The following is a 24,799-nucleotide window of genomic DNA, read 5'->3' on the forward strand; positions in this document are numbered from 1 at the left end:
TTAGCACACATATTTTTTTATAGCTTTCCATGGTTTCTCAGATGACGCCAACTTAATTTTGTTTGTTTTTTCCTCGCTTAAGTGTGGATTTCGTTAGGTCATGAGTTCCAACCCTGCTATAGTTGGTTAATTCGACTTTGGTTTTTGCCAGGAGGTTAGGTCTGCGTGACGGACCGCGGATGTTTCCGTCGGCCCCATTACCTCATTCTCTCCCCTCAAACCTGATCACTATTGTGTGAGTGAAACATTTTTGAACGAGTATAAGTTGTATAGAATTCGTGTTAAGTAAAAAAATAAGCAAATATTGCAGCGCGCAGCTTGGGGCGCTATGCTCAACCCAGAAGGTTCACTGGTATTTGTATAGTATCAGAGCGTACAGGGGCTACCTATGCCCCGAAGCCTCCGCGACCCCAGATTACCGTAGACGAGACCTCAGCCATGTCGAGACACCGAGAGATCGGGTCTGGGGAGCATAGAGGTGTAAATTTGACATGGTTAGAGAAATTAAGAGATTTTTTAAAAATTGGACTGTACACGAGATTGAAGTCGGACCCCTGAAATTAAAATTGGTCCCCCGAATCTAAAAGTCTATCCCAGCACAGGCGAGGGTCAGCGGCCTTTGATTTCCGTACAGTGTACGGTAAAAGAGCCTTTTCTGATCGACAGAAAATTTTAATATACTTTTGAATACTTTGACTTCACCTTATTTGTAAAAACCAAAGATAACCTAGCTCTAAATTGTATAGCCAAAGCTGTCTATTTAATCGTACGCAGTTATAAATAAATATGAAATAAGTTATAAGACATAAGAAATAACACTACACTCGCCCAATATCGACGATGTCACAGGTTCGAATCCAACCTTTGGCACACCTGGCCGTTTTGGAGACGACTCACGATTGGAAAGCCGTGTCGAGAGTGTTTGTTTTAAATACTGCTGTAATCTCTGAAAAAGTAATACATGCTATATTCACAGGGATTATTTGCCTTGTTACTTTTCTTTAATTGCGAAATGTATATGTAAATTTGACATTTAAGACAATATAAAGGATTTACAGCCCAGACACTAAAACAAGAGCTGTAACGACAATGTGATAGCGCCTCTTTTAACATAACGCTAAGTGTCAGCGCCTCTTTTACATAACTCCAACTATCAGCGCCTGTTTTACCATAACGCCAACTGTCAGAACCTGTTTTAACATAACGCCAACTATCAGCGCCTGTATTAACATAACGCCAACTGTCAGTGCCTGTTTTAACATCACGCCAACTGTTAGATCCTCTTTTAACATAACGCCAACGGCCAGAACCTCTTTTAACATAACGCCTACTGTCAGTGCCTCTTTTAACATAATTTATAGACGACAGCATGAAAAATACATTCGTCGAAACACGCATTTGTATACCAGGCGTCAAAACGAAAATGGATGTTCCAGGTCAATAATTGCAACGACAATCCCCAAAACGACTTTTAACACAAACCATCACTAAGAACTGAGAAAGGACATATAAAGTAAGAAATTAGGACGGAACTATGCAAAGAGAGGCGGTCAACAGTTTTCAGTGATGTTGGAAAACCAGCATTCAAATCGTGCATCATGCTCGTTGTCGAAAATAAAATATGTATCTCAGTTGCGCTTTGATTGTAACTGCTCATATATCCAACATGGCGATCTACGTCAACACGATGAACGTACAGTCGCGAGCTCTGGGTTAGGCGAAATGAGACATAATGTAAGTAGATTGCAACAGATTCCGGGCGCTCTGTCCATATTTACTTACAAAGGCGTTAAACGCATTGTAAAACTTAAGAAACTTAAGAGTGAAGGCGTTTGATGGAATAACTTTGACACACTAGTTTTTGCTGTAATAACTTGTGACGCTAATTGAAATCGTCACACAACACGCAGGATCAAATAAATGCTACAAGGCGAGGTAATTACACGCCTTACGAAGGATCCTTCGGTGCACTGCTATCGGAGTAAGTAAAGATAATTTACAATGTCAAAAATTGAAACTATATCCGTGTTGTAGTAAAGTCTGCGAGAGAGTAAATCGTTTTTGTCCTTGATAATTTGGTTTTACAATGAGTATAATTCTCTCGTAAGTAAGAAGGGACAGAGCGCCCAGAATCTCTGGCGCACTGCTTCATGATTGTGTCTATTTCGGCTTAACCCGAGGCTGGAGGTAGTCTATGCATTGTGTTGAATTTGATCGTCACATTGATATATTAACTGTTGCAATTAAATCATAACTGATGTATATGCATTATTATCGACAACGTATATGCTTGCATGATGCACGGTTTGAATACTGATTTCATTCATTTGTCCGCTTCGGGAGCGGTAGATCCAGGGTGCAAATGGTCACATGTAACTAGTAAAATTTGGTGTCTACGTCAGTTTACCTCAGTTAGACGCCAAATTTTATTAGACGCCAAATTTTAACTATTCGCTTATATGCTTAAGCATAGCCCAATACTAAGCTGAACGTTTATACCGTAACGCCCAGCTTCGATCATAGAGACTTCCACGTGGACACTACAAAAAACGCCTCGAACCGTACATTATTTTTGCTATCCATCGATTTCCTAACACGCCCGAAATGTAACATGTCAAAGCCAGCATTGGGAAACCATCTTTCAACAGTAATCCAGCCGTATAAACTTTCGAATCGGACAACTAAAATGAACGTGTGCCATGTTTGAAAATTTTGTTTTTTCAACTTCGAGCAAGGTGATGGGCCGCGAAAATTTTATCCTACCCAACATTCTCTTTAAGAATTGCATGCCTTGTTAACAGAATGTTGGGTAGGATAAAATTCAAACAGGATTTGGGCGAAGGTGGGGGTGGGTGGGTGTAGTTGGGGTGTGCGTTGGGGGGAGGGGGGGTGTGAGTGAGTGCTTGGGGTAGGGGAGGATTATGCAGTGATCTCATAATGTACAGTAGCCTATATTAGACATCACTAATGGCCCACTGTCAAAGCCTCTTAACATGACCCGCTGTTTCATTTTCTATAAACGCTAGTGGATCATCAACGATCTTATTTGCCTTCTTTAAATGTTCTCAAAGCAAATATGTAAATCACACGGAAAAGAATGTGGTCTACAGAATAAAAGCCTTAGACATAAATTTTCACCAGCAACTGACCGTTAATGGACGAGGTTTTTTAAAAAATGACCGCAAAACAGAGTACGAGACAGATTGGCCTGGTTTTTCCAAAACAGCTACTTCGTCTGAGAAGTTTATCTTCACATTTACATGATTTTCAGCGCTAAAATCACTCTGTGGAAACCGGTTCTAGACAAGGTATATGCCTAAATACACTCCACTGCAGCCATATATATTAGCCATATACTCTTCACCACTTCGTAAAATCAGTAGTAAGATATAAATAAATAAAACGAAAATGGAGACACATTTCTATCATCCGAATGATAAATATTGCTCAATTTTCTCTCTGTCGCCAAAAAATAAGAGCCGATGGTTCGCTATGCAAATACACAAATCAGCGAATGATGTAAATGCATGTCATCGCTTCAATAATACATGCTTTGAGGATTTACTGTTTTGTAGATTTTTTTATTGTTGTTAGTAATCACTGTTATTAATTAATAGTTATACAGTCGGCTTCTTTGATCCACGATAGTGAGAGAAGTTTTTTTAGAGTTACACACGGCAAGGTATCCAGTCTACTTCCCTATTACTGTTTTTCATCGGACACAGATTTCACGCCAAATCTAACTGTATTGTACATCAGAGTTTGATGATTGCAGAATTGTACAGTCTTCGGCACGACCGTAACCGATTTGTCTTACAGAGCTGGCTTTTGTGAGAGGCCTAACACGACAGCCGTGTCGGTATTTGGGGGGAAAACACGGTGCTAAAATGTGAACATTCGCTTCGGCGTTTAAACGTGCCGGGACAGAAGGATAGTAATTTGGCTTCCCCGATCCGGCGCCAACTAGGAGCCTGCGGTTGGCGCTTCCCAGAGGCCCAGCCGTCTCGATGGCGTCGATGGACAATCGATCGAGTCGGCAAGAAAACAACCTATACCCTATATACCGGCAGACTGCGTGGAAACATAAGGTTGTAAAGCCACCAAAGTAGGCAAGGTCGATTGTGGAATCATCTGAAGCGACTTGATCCTGGGGAACCTCGCACACTTCATCCCGGGCATCTGTTGTCTCCGAGTCGCCAAGACGCCGGCCCTTTGAAATTAAGTCAACTGAGGATTTGTTTGACTCGATGCTCAGACTGACCAATACATATCGATAATAGCGAACTTCTCTCCGTTATGCCATATATTGTGCTTGCCAATATACACGCTGTAAAAGACGCGTTTAGCTCTGCTTTTTAATCAATAGATTGAACTTTAAAAAGTTTGATTGACTTTTAATAAGCAAGCCAAAGACGCGTCATAGTGGAGATGTTTTGGCTTGCTTTGGTGAATCTATACATCATACCTCAAAGATCTGCGTTAAAACTAAAAACAATACATAACACAAATAACTTACATAGCGCAGCAGTGAAAGCGTTCCTGAGTTTTACTTAAGTAAGCTGAGAGTTAGAAGCCTCTTGTTCCAGCTAAGATTATTAGGCTTCCAAGTTCAAGCTGAGATCCTATCATTTCTGATAGATTATTATCTTTTTTCTTCCAGGATTTTTGTCTTTTTGCAAGAAAACAGCACGGCTGTTATGGACTTAAAACATATCATCGCCAAACAGCCTGGGCTACGCACTGGTATTCAAAACGCATCCCAGGCCAATTTAGCCGTTGTGTTGAAGATACACGGAAATCTAGAAACTTTTTGCCTCCCTAATCCCATAATTAATATACATGTGCAGAACTACTGGGGATTCCAGGTTTGCAAAATGAGCCAAGTCGGAAATTCCGAGTCCCGCGAGTTCAAGGAGATATGTGCGAGACAGCGCGGGGCTCTCGCAAATAAAAGGAGCTGTAAGGTGAGATTTTACGGTACTTGCTAAACTGAATATACAGCCGAGTCTGTCGGCTCAACGGCGCCGTTAGCAGCTACGATAAAATCACGCGTTGTAGCCCCATTGGTTCGCGAGATCCCCCCACCCAGTCTCGTCTCAACCTGCGTGAACTTGCGAGATTCCTGAAATGACGACTCCGTCTTTTTTATTCAAATCTGTCTAAAACTGTGGAAGCTCACAACTGGTAGCTCAAATCACGCTGTTTTACACGCTCATAAAGCGGTCGGCCGGTGCAAATTAGTTCTCATGCAGCATTGGCCATAAACATCAGAATGACGGTTTCCTTTGCGGTCCTAATTCTCAACATTACGCCCACAGCTCAGACTGATGGTTTCCTTTACGGTTTCACATTTTTTATCAAACGCGGCTCGTCAGTCCAATTCTCAGAATTAAGCCTATAGCTCAGATCGATGGGTTTCTTTACGGTTTCACACGTCTTACAAAAAGCGGTCCAATTCTCAACATTAGGCCTTCACAGTTTCACGCTTCTTTATAAAAAGCGGTCCGTTAGTCCAATTCTCAACGTTAAACCTAAAGCTCAGACTGATGGTTTCCTTCATGATTTTCACACATAAAAAGCGACTATACAACGGTCGGTCAATTTCTCAACATCGCACTCCTTCCTCATTTTTCTTCCAGGTAAGACTGTAATTAGGATTAATTAACTCTCTACACAGGTAATGGCTTTAATCTTTGTTTATTTTGTTTAACATGGGAAAAAATATTAACAAAAGCTGTATTTTGCAAAATACAAAAAAGAATACAAAACAAGAAATAATTTATTGCAATTTAGCAGGACCAGCAAAATAAATTGTGAATACGTTGAATGACCTCAAACCTCGCCCAAAATTCACAAAGGTCATACAATATTACTTTTGGTGCTCAAAACCTACCCTCCAAACAAACCTCATTACACATTTCTAAGATAAAACAGAACTCCCACAATCCCTTAAAATGAACAATTTTGTTATGGCTGAACTTTGAGTCATTTACCGCACGCAGCGTATGAACTCGTTGTCACGACAACCATGGCAACAGTAAGTATGGCTCCAGTGAGATTTTCTTCATTGAAGGGAACTGCCAAAGATTTGTTTACTATTAGCACAAAAATAAATGGCCAGCTTACTGAACCGATGTTGCTTGGATCAAAGCAGCATAAGTAAGTCTTTGGAGTGATTGAGTGCTTGGGATTTAACATCGTACGTAATTTTTCAGTCATATGACGACAAAGGAATCCTTAGAGTGCATGTAATATCCCTCCTTTTTGCAGGACGGATTTCCGCCGCTCTTTTATCTCGTGCTGCTTCACTCAGACGATTTATCGCATGCAAGTAAGCGGCCCCGCCCGAACCATTATACTGATACGGGTCGACCAGTGGTTGCACTATCCCCTTAATGCTGAACGCCGAGCGAGGAAGCTGCAACATCCTCTTTAAGGTCTTAGGTGTGACCCGAAGGAGGATTGACCCTGGATCTACCGCCCCCGAAGCGGACACTCAACCAACTGTCATTGGGGCCGGTGAGTAAGTCTTTGAAAGATGTAGGTTCAGAAGCAAGACATGCGTATGTGTAAAATATAGATCTTATCACATAAGAGATTCACAAATATCATTCATTATCCTGACTGTTTTCTTTCTTTTTTATACCGTACTTTTGCTTTATGCGTACTCAAGAATGTTTCACTTAGACAACGCCGGCCAGCATTACGGGTGGGCGGAAACAGGACAAACCCACCCACTATCTGCAGATTGCTGATAGACCTTCAGCATGAGCTGAACTGAGCTCACAGCGACTGCATTGGTTTGAGGCTCCCGAGTCGTTGTGTTGCGATAGCGCGGTAACGCCTAAGCCAGGGAAGGACATATCTTTTTTGCTAAGACTAAGTGAAGTTTTAAGTTTTACAGGAGTCAGCACTAAAACGTGCATAAGAAAATATATATACAGTATGTAATCTTTGTACATGGATTTTTTTAAAATCAGGAAATAAATACACTGTAATAATAAAATAATGTAATAATTAAAAAACAGCTGTCTTGCTGTACATAGTTCTGAATTTTAATTTCTTGTGAAATCTAAGTGAGCCTTAATGACCACTAAAATATGCATTTGAAAATATATTTTAATTCATGGGAGTTTTTTTTTAACGAGAAATACTGTTATTGCCTTAAAAGTTCTCCCACAAAAGGGTGTTTTAGAGGAAAATAAAATCAAATAAATAGTACGTCAGGTGCTCAACCTTCCATTTTCCCAGCAGGATATCATCCCACCTTCCAAGCAAACATTAAACTAACTTTCTTAGACTTAAAATCATGCAAAATGAATAACATAAATGTAGTGGTGGACAAATTTTGTCAAGTTTCCAGCTGGAGATGCTTACAAAACATCAGTTATATCATGTTTCTGTGTTAACAAAGCATGTCTTCATGTCACCAGGTTATCAGGCTGTGCAGTTTATCGTATGTTGGTTAGAATGGTTTCCCTCAAGGCTGGGCAAACATCTGAATGTCTTTTTCAAACCTAACATATGCTACAAGCATTCATGTCTGAATTTCCAAGCATGTCACAAGTCGGCTCCTATTCTGGCTGCTGACATGTGCTGAGAACCCAATATGTGGACAGAAGCATTTTCCCTGAATATATTTCTGAAATGTGGAGATGCTGGGTAACGCTGGAATACATTTGTATGTCTAAGAAGGAATTAATGAATTACACGTATTTCACAACCGCAAGCGAATGTGAAATAAAGCCTTTATGGAAATACAGACAATTACATACACTGAACAGTCAGTGTAAGAAAGAGTGCAAAGACTACACATTTATACACAAACTTTAATGGTACACATGTTACAAACAACAAAACATGGTACACATCTCATAACTAGAACATGGGTGTACTGTAGAATACTGTGACATGTACCACATGTATTTATCAGACAGCTACGTGTACAAATACTGTACACATCACACAATATTGTACACATCACACAATACTGTAGCCATCACATAACACTGTAACCATCACACAACAATGTACACATTACAGACCACACAACACTGTATACATTACACATGACAACACTACACATCACAACACTGTGCACATCACATAACATCATACACATCACACAATACTGTACACATTACACAAGACACCACACAATACTGTACACATCACACAACATCGTACACAACATAGATCAGACAAAATAACTACAAAACATGTGATATGTAATACATGACACACCTCACATAACCATTACAACCATTACAACCATTACAATCTCCTTGCATAATTATAACATTATAATAATACACCTCGCAAAACTACCTGTACAAACGTAGTAAACATCATACATGCCTGAAAGGAACGCTCGGTACATGGTCAGTCGGGAAGTTAAGAAGCCTGAAGTGGTGACATGAACGGTGATAGCTGTAAAAAATGTCTTTGTTTGAGAGCCAGAATTGGGGACTCTATACTGGTCCGGTGTTCCCAGAATGTTCACTGATGATGTCATGTCCGAATATTTCACGTCACTGACGGAAAATACCCATGAACTACAATGGCTATCAAGAAATATAAAATGTACCTCAATTTTTTTTTTTCATTTCTTGACATATTTTTTTTTTGTTCCTTAAAAACATACTCTTCATTTCAAAGCATGTTTTCATGCTTCCTTTAAGTATTGGTTCACATTACATTATTCTAAATATGGCAAATAATTAAAAAAAAAAAACGCATTAGTTTTATTGGATTTTTGAAATGATACTGTTTGAAATGATGATTGTAAAGGTTCACAGAAATAAATAAAACTGTTAATAATTTTTTAATCTTTATCATACAGAAAATATTAATAATGACTAAATAAGATTGATTCTTCAGTGAAACGGCATAAGTCTACCCCTTCACAGCACACGATTCTTTATGGTTTCCAAGAATGTGTTAGGTCTTATGTGCGACTACTAACGCCTACAACTTGCCAGAGAAAGCACATTATCACATGAATATAGGGCACCTGTACATGTCTATGGCTGGTGAGTGGGTGAACTGTAGGTGGAGCGGGGCATACTGTTCAGGCTACAGGTGGAGTGAGGAGTACAGGATGCAGATGGAGTGGGGCATACTGTAGGTGGAGTGGGGCATACTGTACGCTGAGTGGGGCGTATTGTACTGGCTGCAGGTGGAGTGAGGAGTACAGGATGCAGATAGAGTGGGGCATACTGTAGGTGGAGTGGGGCATACTGTACGCTGAGTGGGGCGTATTGTACTGGCTGTAGGTGGAATGTGGCATACGGAAGGTGCAGGAGGGTGTACTGCAGGTGGAGAGAGGAGTACTGTACGTGGAGTGTGGCGTATTGTACAGGCCGCAGGTGGAGAGGCATACTTTAGGTGGGGTGAGATATTTAACATCGTTGTGGAATTGGGAAGTTTACAGATTATGGTTGAAGTGTTATTTATCCCTCCAAAACTGTGAACACTGCAAGAACAATGGTACATGAACTGTTGAAGTGCTATACATGTACATTCCCCCACAATGGGGATTTATCCCTCCAAAACTGTGAACATTGCAAGAACAATGGTACATGAACTGTTGAAGTGCTATACGTGTACATTCCCCCACAATGGGGATTTATCCCTCCAAAACTGTGAACATTGCAAGAACAATGGTACATGAACTGTTGAAGTGCTATACGTGTACATTCCCCCAAAATGGGGATTTATCCCTCCAAAACTGTGAACACTGCAAGAACAATGGTACATGAACTGTTGAAGTGCTATACGTGTACATTCCCCCACAATGGGGATTTATCCCTCCAAAACTGTGAACATTGCAAGAACAATGGTACATGAACTGTTGAAGTGCTATACATGTACATTCCCCACAATGGGGATTTATCCCTCCAAAACTGTGAACACTGCAAGAACCATGGTACATGAACTGTTGAAGTGCTATACATGTACATTCCCCCACAATGGGGATTTATCCCTCCAAAACTGTGAACATTGCAAGAACAATGGTACATGAACTGTTGAAGTGCTATACATGTACATTCCCCCACAATGGGGATTTATCCCTCCAAAACTGTGAACATTGCAAGAACAATGGTACATGAACTGTTAAAGTGCTATACATGTACATTCCCCCAAAATGGGGATTTATCCCTCCAAAACTGTGAACACTGCAAGAACAATGGTACATGAACTGTTGAAGTGCTATACGTGTACATTCCCCCACAATGGGGATTTATCCCTCCAAAACTGTGAACATTGCAAGAACAATGGTACATGAACTGTTGAAGTGCTATACATGTACATTTCCCCCCACAATGGTCGACACCATTAACCATTCCGTAATGCCACTATATATAAACAACAACATACAACAATGCAGACTTCAGATTTGCACATCAGTCAACTATGCAATCTGCCGTATAATACATTCAGTGAGATGATTTTTGGATACGCACATATATATATATATATATATATATATATATATATATATATATATATATATATATATATTATATACATGCATATTTGGGGGGGGGGGGGCTGTGTGAATATTTTTATGTAAAAATAGTATTATCCTTAATGACAAAATATCCAAAAATTTTTTTTAAAAAACTCGAAAATACAACAATGTTGATCACTAAGTAGTAGAAACTGGCATCATAAATCAACTTATCATATATCAGCAAGAATGATGAAAACAGAAATGCCTTCATAAACCCATGTACATATGTATCAGTTTTCGGTTTCAACAGCATGATAGTAGATGGAAGACATAGCACCAGATTGAATTCATGGTATTTACACATATTTACATGCAGCCAACGGTTACTGGGAGCAAAATATTGATGTCTTCTTAAATGAAGGATGAAATAAACCAAATTTCTTGTGATCCAGGTTAATAAGCTTTACCTTGAATGAATCTCCAAATGGATTATTTCAGTGGAGTTATCTGTAAAAGATAGGTCACAATTAAACAGACAACCATTCATATTCACAGAACAGCCTCATATCAGCCTTTGCTGTCCAACAGGAGTACAAGCCCATATTGCTGTCATCTTAAGTGAAGGATAACCAGCTGTCAACAGTTCACCTCATTCTGACTGATGTGATCCGCAGGTTTTTAACTTCCTTAATTTCACTTGAAGTTTGTCATTTGCAAATGACACAGTTTTGTTGATGCTGACTGATTTGTTCACCTTACTGGACCATTTCAGACGATTTTTGTGAAGTCTGGTTTGTTTCTTTTCAGGGACATTGGCATGGAAAGTATCATTATAATGCAATTATGTACTTATACAATACAGTGAAATACAAGTAAAATACAGTGAAATGTTTTTTTTGTTTAGTGGAGATTTTCTGTATAAGATCTATAGCATGAAATCAGGCTCACACCTACCATACTGTAACCTTTATAGTCAACCAATCAAAACACCCTTTCAAAATGCTGATCTGTGTTCTGGGGAGCTTTGACTGGCTGGTGCTGCTGTGCCTGCACTCTGCGACGCGGAGGAGCAAGAAACTCAAACATGGAGGTCGTGTGCTGCGATAACATTCTCGATAAGTCACACGGCATCGGATCTGACCAGAAAAAGTCATGGTTCAATGCCGTATCACTATCGATGCGCTTCGTTGGGTCAAGTGTCAACAATTTGTCCAGAAGGTCAAGGGCGTACTGGTCCTTCACGTAACCACGCAGACGCTCTTTGACTTTGCGTTTCAGCCCTGGCGGCAGCTCCAGCTTGTTGTAAAGTTCGAGGTTTTCAAGTCCCGTCCAAACATCGGGGGTGATCGACCCGCACAGCTGACTAATCAACTGAAGCTGGTGTTGTTCCGTGATGCCCTGCATTATGGGACTGCGAGTCCACATTTCTGCCATAATGCAGCCCGCCCCCCACAAGTCTATAGGCGGGCCGTAGTTGCGTTCCCCTAGTAACAGTTCAGGTGGGCGGTACCACAAGGTGACGACCCTATTCGTGTAGCGATTTGGTTTTCCGGCATTACTTGTACTGAACGCCCTTGCCAAACCGAAATCGGCTAATTTGAGGACGCCGTTTTTGGTAATGAGGATGTTGGCGGCTTTCATGTCGCGATGAAGCACTTTATTACTGTGGATGAAGTACAGTCCATTCAGCAGCTGCTGCATCACTTTTTTAATCTCACCCAGAGAGAATTTCACATTGACGTTGCTGAGAAGTCCTGCCAGGTCATGCTCGCAGAACTCAAATACCAGGTAAATGGTGCTCTTGTGCCTATTGTAAGGCGATGCTGGGGGAAAAAAATAACAAAACAAGAAAATCGCAAACTGTGAGACCATTTGTGTATGAATGTATGCATTGGGATTTATGTCATCTTTAACAAGTTTTAAGTCATATGATGTTGATTTTGCTTTGTAAAGGACATAAAAAATGTTTTATGTTTTCTACACATACGTTGTATTCTGACAGGTTCTAAGATCTACATACAAGAACACAAATACATGTGTAAACTTTTCACTCTTCAAAAATAACATAAAAAAGTTATGTTTATTTATTTATTTACATGCATTTGATTGGTGTTTTACGCCATACCCAAGAATATACCACTTATATGGCGGTGTCCAACATTTTGGTGATAGGAAACCAGGCACAGGGTAAACCATGGCCATCTGCTACTAGACATTCCTAAGTACAATTGAAGAGGAAGCTAGCATGAACTGGACTTTTAGTCAACCCCAGATCATGAGGTTGGCCAGCAACAAACATTCTGGCAAATGCAGTCACGGGGTTGGGGGTGTAGGATGAGAACTGAGGGGAGGCAGCAGTTGTCATTGGGTTCTTATGGACTGAGTTGTTTGGTCAGGTATACATCTGCATGCATAAATGTATACTATCATCTGCTCAATTTGCGCCGGACATCATTTTCGAAAAAAACAACAACTGATTTTCGAGTGCTGATGAATGTATGCATAGACAGGCTTTTTTTAGCTGAAGTAGACGTATGTAAAATATGCCCAAAATTTATTTCTTCATTTTACCCTTCATTATGAGCTTGAACACGGTACTGAGCAAATCCAATCCCCAGTTAAGAGTTATATTTAATGACAGGCTGACAGTGTGACAACATAATCCCTTTGGCATATAATGTTAACAGCAAAAATAAACATACATCTGGATTTGGTAGCCTAGCAACAATGTAAAACGTCAGCTCAATACACGAAGTACTGAAATCATGAATTTTGGTCATTTATGGTAATTAAAATGCACAAAGAACATCCCCAATTGTGTCTTGTGTGCTTTAAATTCATGTAAAACTTCTGCTCGATTCGTGCGGTAGTTTTTGAGAAACGATCCTCAAAATTTTGTTTAACACTGATTCTAACACACATTACACTAAGTTATGAATTTGGTTATTTATGGTATTTAAAATGCACACATGGAATCAGTGATGGGATATCCTGCTTGTGTCAGCTGTGCTTTACATGCGCGCAAACCCTGAGCTCAATACATGCAGTACTTTTTGAGAAACCAACCCGAACATTTCATACAACAATGCTTTCCTTTACCGGATGGTGATGCCAGTGCCGACGCTCAAGGAACAAACTAAGCTACAGCCGTACTTTGTACAGGCTAGCTATTAAAAGCTTGGATCAAAATACATTCAAATTTCTACATGCTTAACTTGAAATGAATCATTTCAATGTATGAGCAATTGGATGCTTTCCACGACAAGAATCAATATATAGTACAAGGTTTCACTGCGGATTTATGGGTGGAAGAAAGCAAGCTACTGATGAGAGGTCTTCAAAGAACATTAAAATGTGCAACAAGTCACATGAGAGATATCGACTGTCACAATCAGTGAGAGCGTGACAATCCATAAATTCTGTTTCCAACGTCGAGTTTGAACCCTACTCTCGTGTGTCAGTGCTCCAATCCGAGAAAGCTAAAATACAGAGTTATGAGCATTTCCCAAACACTGGCCTATAATACCAAATACAATGTGTACAGATAAACTCCCATCTACTTACTTTTTGTTCTGCATATTTCGATGAGATCAACAACATTTTCATTCTTCAGTAGTTGTAAGATTTTGATCTCCCTCAAAGCTGTGATGGGAAACTGCCAAAAAACAGCACAAATTTATCTGCTGACTCCTGTAAAAAGACTAAATATTAATACTTTTCCTAATACATGCATATATTCACATATACTTTCATTTTCCATTCAATATATTCTGTGTTCTTACATTTGTCCATATGAGGGAAGGACTGGCTGCAAACTGCAGATGGTTGTCAGTTTCCCACCATAATCCTGGCTGTCGTCCTATAAGTGAAATATTCTCGAGTACGGAGTAAAACACCAATGAAACAAATAAACAAATCTTACATTTGTAACATTTCCCTTCCAAACTGATTGGCTGATTGGTGTTTGATTACAAACTCAAGAATTTTTCACCTGTACAAAGATGGTCAATTTTTTAAGAGGAGGAAACTCGAGTAAAAGGACAGATGGGATAAGCCAACACATTGGTAGAAGAGAAACTGTCTTCCAAAATGAATCACGACAAAAGAAACAAACTGCCCAAGCGCCGCTGATACTAATTCAGCTTTTATCAACATGTATGAACAAGACCCTATAAATTCCAATTTAAGGTTTAGGATTGAGAGTCATTACATATAAAGATGAACAGTGATGCATAATAAATTTATACATGTACTCGTTTATCATCAATAATTGTATTATTAATATACATTCATTCATCTATTTATTCACACGATTGGTGTTTTACGCCGTACTCAAGAATGTTTCACTTATACGACGACGGCCACCATGATGGTGGAAGGAAACCAGGCAGAGCCCGGGGGAAACCCATGACCATCCGCAGGTTGCTAAAGACCTTCCCGCATGCGGCTTTTTGGGGAGGAAGCCAGCTATTATTATACAAAAGCAGCTGATATATTAAGTGTGAAGCAAACCATGGTTCCTTGAGTCATGTCACATTGCTGGAACTTCCAAGGCAAGTGTCCCACAGCAAACTCCATGTACGACTACACAAGTGAAACTTCCTGCCACTTTACATTGCCACAAACTTGAACACCACAGCACCTATCCCCCCACCCACCCTCCCACCCCTGCCTCAGTCTTATTTATCCTAAAAGTCCAGTATTTCATGTACATGTAAGTTGTTAAAATTCATGACGTACCATTGATACTGCATGGTTATTACATCAAGAAATGTGTCCAATATATATGTTTATTTATTTACTTAATTGCTGTTTGCCCCATACTCAAGAATATTTCACGTATACGACCACTGCTAGCATTATAGTGGGAGGAAACTAGGAAGAGCCCAGGGAAACCCACAACCATCCACCGAATGCTGGCAGGCCTTCCCATGTATAACTGGAGTGGAAGCCAGCATGGGCTGGACTTGAACTCACAGCAACCGCATTGGTGGGAGGCCTGTGGGTCATTATGCCTGACTGGTACACTAACCCCACAACCAATATATATTTACATGTATATATTCAATGTATGCATAAAATTATAAAGCACCAAAATAATGAATTAAAATAAATTTACATGTCTTTCAGAACAAAATAACAGATTTCCAGTGTCCTAGTGCTTCTTTGTTTACATACATCTACAGGCACAAACTGCATGGTGAGTCGCCATCTCATTTTGTAAATTGGAATTTGAAATGAAAAAGTTTTGAAATTCCTCACCCCTTCCTTTTCATTTTCCATCAGTACTTTCTTCAGAGCCACATGCCTTTTTGTGGACTTGTCCCTGGCCTTGAACACCTCCCTACAAATGTTACAGGTTGTATAAATTCTTTGTATTATTTTATTAATTAATTGTATTGTTGGAGAAACAACAGAAACAGGAAAGTCTCAATTCTTTAAATTAAGACAGTATAAAGGAAGTCTAATGTATGATAAACACCCCCACCCCCTCCATCCTGATTATCACCGTGCCATACATGTGTAGATATGTACATTTTGAATGGTTTATTTATTTGATTGGAATGTTACGCCTACTCAAGTATATTTAACTTATGCTACAGTGGCTAGAATCATGATGGGAGGGCCTGTGGGAACCCCATGACCATCTACAGGTTCAGGTACATTTTGGAACAAAGGTAGATAGATAATAACCGTTGAAGTTACAACAGCCAAGGAAGAAAATCCATTTCATATACAAGTGTCACCTTAATCAATTAAAAATAGCATAGAAATTTGCAATCTGTGTTGCATCTAGAGTACTTGTAATTAGATTAATATTACAGATGTCCAATTCTTTATTCACTTTATTTTAAGGGTTGGAAGATACAAAAGTGGTAAATGAAAACGGTTTTAAAGGTCAAAACGATTTTAAAGGTCAAAACTATATGTATTTACAACTATTTGTCTGAGCACAGGTTTGGATACATATTCTGTTCAAAAAGTTTTTGAAAATAGATTTGTTATGTGTGAGGTTTGCATTTCTCTTGCCACATATATTTTCAGTAAAACCCAGATATTGTTTGGTTCTTGGCTCATGAAGCAAAGTTTTGTATTTATACTTGTAGCTTACATATTGTTTAGATAATGTTTTCACTGCTGTGTGGGAGAGAGTGAGCATGTTTGTGCGAGTGAAACACCAAATGCCTGTCTGCAGTCTCGAATGTAGCACTGCTAGCACTTAATTGTAAATGTCACCAACCGCCAGGTTAAAGCACTGGGGTGTGTTGACGCTAGACTATGAAGGCTATCCTAGAATTATGCCACTCTGCTGAATGCATTTGTTGGTCGCTGACCCATTTCTAAGCCTAGATGTTTATTCTGAAAAGGAGAGTCTAAAATGAATTGATGTCACCATAGGTCAACACATCAACCTAATCTTTAAAACAGCCACTGTCAGTCACACTAGCATCAAATGATCTGTGATCAATGTGATGAAGTACTGACGCCACACTGGTTCTTTTCCAGTGTTGTACATACTACATGTAGAGACGAATACTGGCAGTACTCCTCACCCAAACGTTCCTTGGCCGATTTTGGCCAGTTTTTCGTACTTAAGGACATCGTCACAATATGGATATTCGATGTCGTCATAAGATTTACTCATTTTCTTCTTAGTTTGAGTAAAACATTGACAAACTCTTCACAGTGTTGGACGTGCAAATGTAGACATGCGACTTCCAGTGTGAAAACGTCACAAATTTTCGCGTACATAGATTTCTCTTTGCAGAGGTTTTCCCATGAAACACAAAAAGTACTATGGCATCTAACAACACCTCTGACTGGAGATATCCTAGCTACTCAGAAATTGATGACGATTTTCACGTTCCGGTTACACATTACGCTAAACGTTTCAACAACGACGAAGCTTCTAACACGATAGTGTTTGGAAACAGAATTCTACAGGGAAAATGCCGAAAGTCGTGTCGCGAAGTGTAGTGTGCACTGATACAAAAGATCAGGAAGAGTACCAGGGGGAAAAGCCGTTATATGTCTACTACTGTCTGTGTGGGCAAATGTCACTTATCCTAGGTAAGAATGTGTGTGGTCAAAATGCAATGACCGGCCCCGCTAGCACAGTTGGTGGAGCGTTCGTTGGTATAGATAGAGGGTCAATCATGGGTCAAGTCATGCCTAAGACTTTAAAGGAGGAGGTTGCAGCTTCCTTGCATGGCGTTCAGCATGTAGGGGATAGTGCAACTAATGGTTGACCTGTATCAGTATAACGGCTCTGGTGGGGCGGCTTTCTTGCCTTCGGTAAGGCGTCTCAGTGAAACAGCACTAGATAAAAGAACGGTGGAAATCCGTCCTGGAACAAGGAGGCACACTACATGCATTCTAAGGATTCCTTGGTCGTCTTATGACTGAAAAATTATTAAGTACGACCTTAAACCCCAAGCACTCACTCACTCACTCAAAATGTAATGTCAGCATTAAAATTGAAATACAGTCAGATCCAAATCTTAGACTGACAATGATGAAGCACTTGCTACGCTAGCGGCAACTGAGGGTTACTGGATTAACATATGGTCACAAGTGCTACTGGTTCAAAGCTGATCGAAGTTTGTTCCCGCACCGTTCAACTTAGACCAGGCGTCGCAATATCTGTGCTCTGCACGAAGCAGAAACACTGAGAAAGCCAGCCACCTAATAATATTTTCCCCACATTGCTGCTGTACCTTAGTACAAACAAAATACCTCACACTTGCTGACCTGAATAAGTCACCTGCCATATTATCACTTACTCAGAATTTGGCGGCTCATTAATTGTGATGGTGACAACATGGTGGCTTGTTACTTATGCTCATGCATATTGACACATGAACAGACAAAATTCTTTTTTTACTAGTCATCCGAATAGAACTGCAAGGTATATTTTACATTGGATTTGAATGGGTGTTTGGAGGTGGGTGCCATGCGGAAACCAATAAATAGAGCATTCATGGAGTTAGGCCTCTGTGCAGATATTATTGTGTGACAAGCTTGGAATATCATATTTATTGAGAAAAGCCCTACACCACTGGAGTATACCCTTTCCAATGCTTATGTGTTGCTTATATCTACGTATATGTAATCAGTGAAAAGTAAGGTTGGTGCTATACTTGTATAACTATCCTAATATTGCCTGTGATTTGTGGATGACATACATGTAATAACAACTCTCATACTAAAAATAGTATCTGTGCGATATTAATGAACATGTATGTATATGTTGATCATTATCCTGTTTCAGATTGCCCTTTGGAAAAATTGCCTTTGAGAAAGAGGGACAATTCTCGAGTTATCGATGGACAGAAACATGCTTACAAGTTAACATGCGATCCAGACGACATCATTTATCTGAGACGGTAAACTATAAAAAAGCTGTTCTTGTCCAAAACATTTGCAGATTCAGGACATTTGCAGTTTAAAAAAATGTGCAGATTTTAACAGTTTTAACAGTGACCAAACTGATTTCTGACTTCAGTTGTCATGATCATTTTAGTGTGTAGTGAATATCTTACACCATTATGGGAAGCAGTTACATGTAGTAATGAAAAGATTGAAGATGTGTTTTTAGAGGTCAGTGATTTTTTTTTTCATTATGGCTTAAAAAACCAACAAAACATCTCTGAGAAATAAGATTTGATGTTGAAACTGTTACTGACATAACCTCATGTGGTAAATGACTTAAAACTGTACCCATGACAGAAGTTGCACATTTTGCATGTGATTTCTATTGATCTTTATAGAAAGTTGTTTTGAGGTTTGTTTGGATGGTAGGATGGCAGTTTACTTTCTTTATAATTTGAGACACTTGATAATCAAGTCATGCCAGTAGTAATGGCCTACCCTGACCTATAAAGCCAGCCTTTTCATTCAGCTTATACTTGTAAGGCCACTCATGATGTCCTTTTTCAATATAGACGCTAGTTCAGAAAGTTTAAAAAAAATAAAGTTATTGACACAAATTTGTTTTTATATCGTTTTGCCATTTCCCAACATTTTGAGCAGTCTGCAAGGTATTACTTTACATAGCTGAAAGCAAAGAATTACATTTCTCTCCCAGTATTTGGGAAAAGTGAAGATATGAATACACTGTTCATTAGATGGACTAACCATGTGGAAAAAACTAAATATTCCTGCTACAATTACATACATGTATATTGCCTAAAAAGAGCTGACCAGGTGTCCAAATATTAATGGAATTAGGGTAGTGCAATATTTTGTTACCATGAAGGGAGACAACCCTGGTCTTTGTACATACATTGAACCAGTAACTTGGAATGAACCAATGCCGTAAATGCACTTTCTGTTTCAGACCAGAAGGCATAGAGAAACAGTACAGACAAAAGTGTAAGAGGTAAGTCCAAATGGAGATAAAATGGGTAAAACATCACATTTTGTTTTGATTTATAGGTAGATTTTTAAAATTTTTTTTTTATTATTTTAATGATGAACCTGACAGTCAGTGCTGTATTTATCCCAGAAACATAGTGCTCATTGTTTCTTTCATGTGTTTTCAGAACAACTGCTTGTCTAAAATATTCATTTCTTGAAGTCTCATAAAACCATTTTGATGTGTAAAATACACACATCACTGGCACATGCATGTATTATGTGTGGGTAGTAACCATGCAGATCTTGGTATATGGAAATGTTGAAAATCTCCAAAACAGTCCAACACAGACAAAAAAGAGAGGTTAAAGCAGTTTAGTAATGTCACTTACGATACTTCTCCGGTCAGCTGATAACAGAATCTGCTCCTGTTGCTAGGTGTGGTTTGTGGATGTTCTATCATCACCAAGGAAACAGTAACATCATGTTCAGTGTGGACGGGGCGTTAAAACGTGAGGGAGAGGGTGTGAAGACAGACGTGTACAGTCAGATAGCCAAAGAACCTAGGAAGAAGGTCAGTCTATCCTGTCTTTGCGAAAAAAAGAGATCCAGCGGCCTCTGTGGCCTAGTGGTTACAGTGCTAGCGCAGCACAATGACCCATGAGCCTCTCACCAATGCAGTCACTGTGAGTACCAGACCAGCTTGTGCTGGCTTCCTTCCCAGTCCTAACTGTGGGAAACTGTGCCAGCAACCTGCGGATGGTCATGGGTTTCCCCTGGGCTCTGTCCGGTTTCCACCCACCAGAAAGCTGGTTGCCATTGTATAAATGAAATATTCTTGAGAACAGCGTGAAACACAAATCAATGAAAAAAATAAATTTAAGAATCATTTGTGTGTTACCCTAATTTTTCACTTTTTCACAAATGAAAGTGCAATTTGTGCACATTTTTTATTTGATTTTGGGAAGAATACTACATTGGTTGGGTTATCCAGATTCAAGGCTTCACAAAAAGTATAATTTTATCAGTCAACACAAAATAATGCCTTCGGAATATCCTTGAATAAACACCTTGCAAACGTGAAAAGGTTAAAAAATTACAGTAACCTGAAACATAGATTTTAATTCAGGCGAAAAATATTCATTAAACCCAACTGCATTATGACGTTGCAATATTGTGCGCTGGGGTACAAATTAGGTAAGAGTAGATTATATGTCAAAAGACAAGATATAATACAGAAAGAAAGATTTAGAGGGACCTACAAAAGTTACAAGAGAAACAAGATGATAAAATTAGTAAAGATTAAAGACACTACATGCATAGGGAATGGTAAATTTTAAGTTTAAAAGAGATACAGAATTGATTTTGATTGGCTGGTTATACCAAGTCTAATCTGGATTTTAGGTATGGCAGATTTATAAATAATAAGATAATAATATTTTTATTTATAGCAGGTAGCTTGGTCAGTTTACAATGAAACTGTTCTTCCCCAAGGTCTTCATAGAGAAAACAATATATAGGAAACATGTACTTCAGAGTCCAATCAATAAACATACATCAGTATATATAAATATATATAAAACAAGGTAAATCATCATGTAGTTTGAAAAGAGAAGCTACATACATTCATTCATATATAGAAAAGGAACAACACAACCAATAGTGCTGCCCCTCCAACTGCCCCAACCAGCAGGAGACTGTGTGTGAGAGATTCAAGCGTGACCAAGCCTTTAGGGTTTAACCCATGGAATCCTATATCCACTGTCAGCCAATCAGTGTCGATTCCATAGCCCTTCAAGCAAGTGAAACTGGACTTTGTGTATTTTTCTTCCAGAAAATGTTACCCTCGGTGTCTTGTGCTTTTTTGTTTTTGCGCAGTTATAAATTTTCTGTGTAGTCCGATTTACGAACCAAACTATGGAAGTTAATGCAAGCACAAATATTAATGAGCTTTACCATAAATGGTAGGCCATTGGGCAAAGTTTATGGACGTTTACATTTCATTCCTTTGTCGGTGTTAGCAGTTGTGACGTCCTGATGTCATAGAAAAACTGAACATATGTGAGCCATCCCCGTTAACATATTTGCAAAGATATCAACGTCATATGCGTGTGTTTGAACGACAGTTTGTGAAAGGGTCTGAGTGTGCACATATTGCAGGGAAGTTGAGAAAGATGCAGTTTCAAATCTAATTCATCAGCAAATTTAAGTGTACAGTATGCAAAGCTTTTTTAAGAATTAAAAGTATGTACGTCACAATGTAGGGTTTGTCTGGTATAGTCTCATTAAATTTGCATGCGGTTAGATTCTCATGGACTAATGTAGTTATTGGTGTTGCTATAGTTACAGTCATTTTTGTATATTATCCACAGGTGACACTGACAAAGCACACGAAGAACATGGGTAAATTCAGCTCAGTTACAGTCTCCACAGTGGATGAAGAAGAGGAGGAAATAGAAGCTGTGAGTTGTCTCCCTTTAATTTCTATCAGTTTACAACTGGATGTGAAACATGTGGCTCTTGTGTTGACTTGGATATACATACATGTATACTGTATGGTAAGGTCAGCAGTCATAGATCATGCCTAAATTTAAGGTAAAATGCTACAATTGTGGCTTTGATTATCGATGCATCCTTGAGTCGCAATTGGTTGTTAGTTTAAGTGGAATAATACATGAAGACTTAAGGGGAAAAGAACACACTAGCATGACAGACGTGTCAGATGAAATACCAATTTATATTGTCTGGGAAAAAAGATTAATTTTTGGGGTTTTTTTTTTTAGAATATTTTTCGACTCAGTAAAATACATTTAAAACTTTTTGTACCCTCCTCCGACATTTAAGAAAGACTTATTCTGCTGGAGAGACAGCAATTTACATTGGTGTGGCACAAGCTTCTTTGCTGGAGGACTCTGGTTTATTCCAGGCAGTATGTGCTCTAATGTAATGCATCATGTGCACAGATTTAACTCAGAGAAAACGTAGCTTCTGTCTGTATTCTCCAACAACTGACTCACCGCCCCCTGGTGGCAATGGTAGACAGTATAGCATATGTACATTTACTAGAGTTACATCCCTTTAGCCACATACATATAGTAATATACAACACTCTGGTTACCACCACTGATAAACCTACGTCCGTTGCTGTCCATTCTTGTACTACCATAATACAGAGTTACATTTTTTACTTTCAAGTCTGTGCATGTACTGTAAAATTTTGTCTGTCTTAATAATTTCAGAAAGAAATTGCTGACTCATATGCTGCCAATGCTAAGGTTATAGAGAAACAACTACTCAGGAAGGGAATGAGCAAACGGAAGCTTTTGGAACAAGTGAGTTCAACTTTTATCTTACTGTATAATAATGAATAGACCCTGGTGCACAGATCAGGAGGGAGTCATGACCAAGTGGTCCAACATTTCAGTCACTACAGGTGTGGGTTCAATCCTAGCCTTGGGCAGAGAATTTGAATTTAACATTTGTTAACGATCATTTATCTTCCACATGGTGTGCACGTTACACCTGAAAAAAGTTTGTCAGTAACTTGCCAAAGGCCAGTGGTTTTTCCCCCCAAACTTTAGTTTCCTCTACCTATAGAGGAATTGTTACAAATTTAAAATCATTAAACCATCATACAAGTGAAAGTACTTAAGTAAGATATTACATGTGAATCAAATATATAAATTGTGCGCAGATGAAATTCTTTGTTTTTACACAGAAATATTATATGAGTATTGAATACAAATGCAATGCTTGTACATGGATTTTGGGGGGTTGTATTCTAGTAAATTGTGTTGAAGTCTGTTTGTGAAATGTTTGAGATTTTTGGCTAAAAATGTCAGGAAATTTTCAAATTAAAATATATTGATTTCAGGCTGAGGAGGAAGCTAAGAAGATGCGACCCAAAGGGACTTTGATTGACAAGTGAAGGAACCAATCAGATTTAAAAGTGAAAGTAAAAGAGACAGTGGAAGTTTGGAACAGCAAAAACACATCCAAGTTCATAGGGTGCTGGAAAGTCTAGCTATTCTTAGTTTTGAACTCTGGTGCTGGTTGTTTTCCAGTCTCTGAGAGACTGTGATCACTAAAAATGATCTGCCCAACATTTAATGAGGGGCAAAGGTTGTCTGGGAGACATTTTTGATCAGATTTGACTACCCTTGTCCAAGTCTCTAGATCCTTGATCGTGAATCTCAACTGAGCAAAGCACATGGAAAAGGTGGGGTTGTTGATTTCATTCTGATGTCATAAGACCAGCCCAAGACACGGCAATGCAAACATTACTTTCGAGATACTGTGCTCAAGTCGTTTTATGCTTAATTAACATGGCACAGCAACTTTGCCCATAATTCAAATTCATCGTGATAATGGCCACTGTGACAATTTTATATTTTCAGCTTTTACCATGACTGACTGAATGAATGAATGAATGAATGACACCTTTTTTAATTACTGGAGGTGTCCTAATGTACAAAGGTGTCCTAAATATGTCATTCAGCTAAGACAATGTTCTCGATCCTGCTATTTTGTCTCTAGACTGATGAGGTTGCAGGCCTTGAATCACGTGTTTGGTTGCGACCTTACGTCAGGAGATTTCCTCCTCTCATAACCTGATTGTCATCATGAAAGTGAATATGTTTAGTCAAATAAACAAATGGAAAGTATGAAAAAGAGTATGGCTTCTGCAGAAATTGTATGCTGTACTCTGTATAATAAAATGTTTTTATTGCACTTTGTGGTTTTTTTTTTTTTTTCTGTGTGAATTCTTTGTATCCAGGCGATAACATTTCTCTACTAATATGTCAAATACACATGAAGTATGTTTTGTTTTCTTGGTGAGGTTGACATCCATTGACGGGTTTAAGTGCTAGCAGAATGACTTGTCAGCATGGCACTACAGTGGGGCAGCACTATAAATGTCAGTATTTGACCCAGCCTGCTTCTTACATGTATTAAGCCTCGAGGAAATGAATGCACACTTCTGTT

General features: G+C 39.0%; 2 protein-coding genes across 2 annotated transcripts; one reads left to right on the forward strand and one right to left on the reverse strand.

The window, feature by feature from the left end:
• Nucleotides 1-10,552: 10,552 nt before the first annotated feature.
• Nucleotides 10,553-17,161, reverse strand: LOC135480192 (cyclin-dependent kinase 9-like). The gene is made up of 4 exons (XM_064759961.1): nucleotides 17,011-17,161; nucleotides 15,719-15,800; nucleotides 14,021-14,111; nucleotides 10,553-12,279 (listed from the first exon to the last, which is right to left on the reverse strand). The coding sequence occupies exons 1-4, from the start codon at nucleotides 17,100-17,102 to the stop codon at nucleotides 11,438-11,440; spliced, it is 1,107 nt and encodes a 368-aa protein (XP_064616031.1). The 5' UTR covers nucleotides 17,103-17,161; the 3' UTR covers nucleotides 10,553-11,437.
• Nucleotides 17,162-17,339: 178 nt separating this feature from the next.
• On the forward strand, nucleotides 17,340-24,556 carry LOC135480193 (STING ER exit protein-like). Its single transcript, XM_064759962.1, has 7 exons — nucleotides 17,340-17,527; nucleotides 18,729-18,843; nucleotides 19,797-19,838; nucleotides 20,252-20,387; nucleotides 22,186-22,275; nucleotides 23,053-23,145; nucleotides 23,688-24,556. Exons 1-7 carry the CDS (start codon nucleotides 17,407-17,409, stop codon nucleotides 23,739-23,741), a joined length of 651 nt encoding a protein of 216 aa, XP_064616032.1. The 5' UTR covers nucleotides 17,340-17,406; the 3' UTR covers nucleotides 23,742-24,556.
• The last annotated feature ends 243 nt before the right edge of the window (nucleotides 24,557-24,799 follow it).

Source organism: Liolophura sinensis, chromosome 13, assembly GCF_032854445.1.
Source record: "Liolophura sinensis isolate JHLJ2023 chromosome 13, CUHK_Ljap_v2, whole genome shotgun sequence".
In the NCBI taxonomy this organism is placed as follows: Eukaryota; Metazoa; Mollusca; class Polyplacophora; order Chitonida; family Chitonidae; genus Liolophura; species Liolophura sinensis.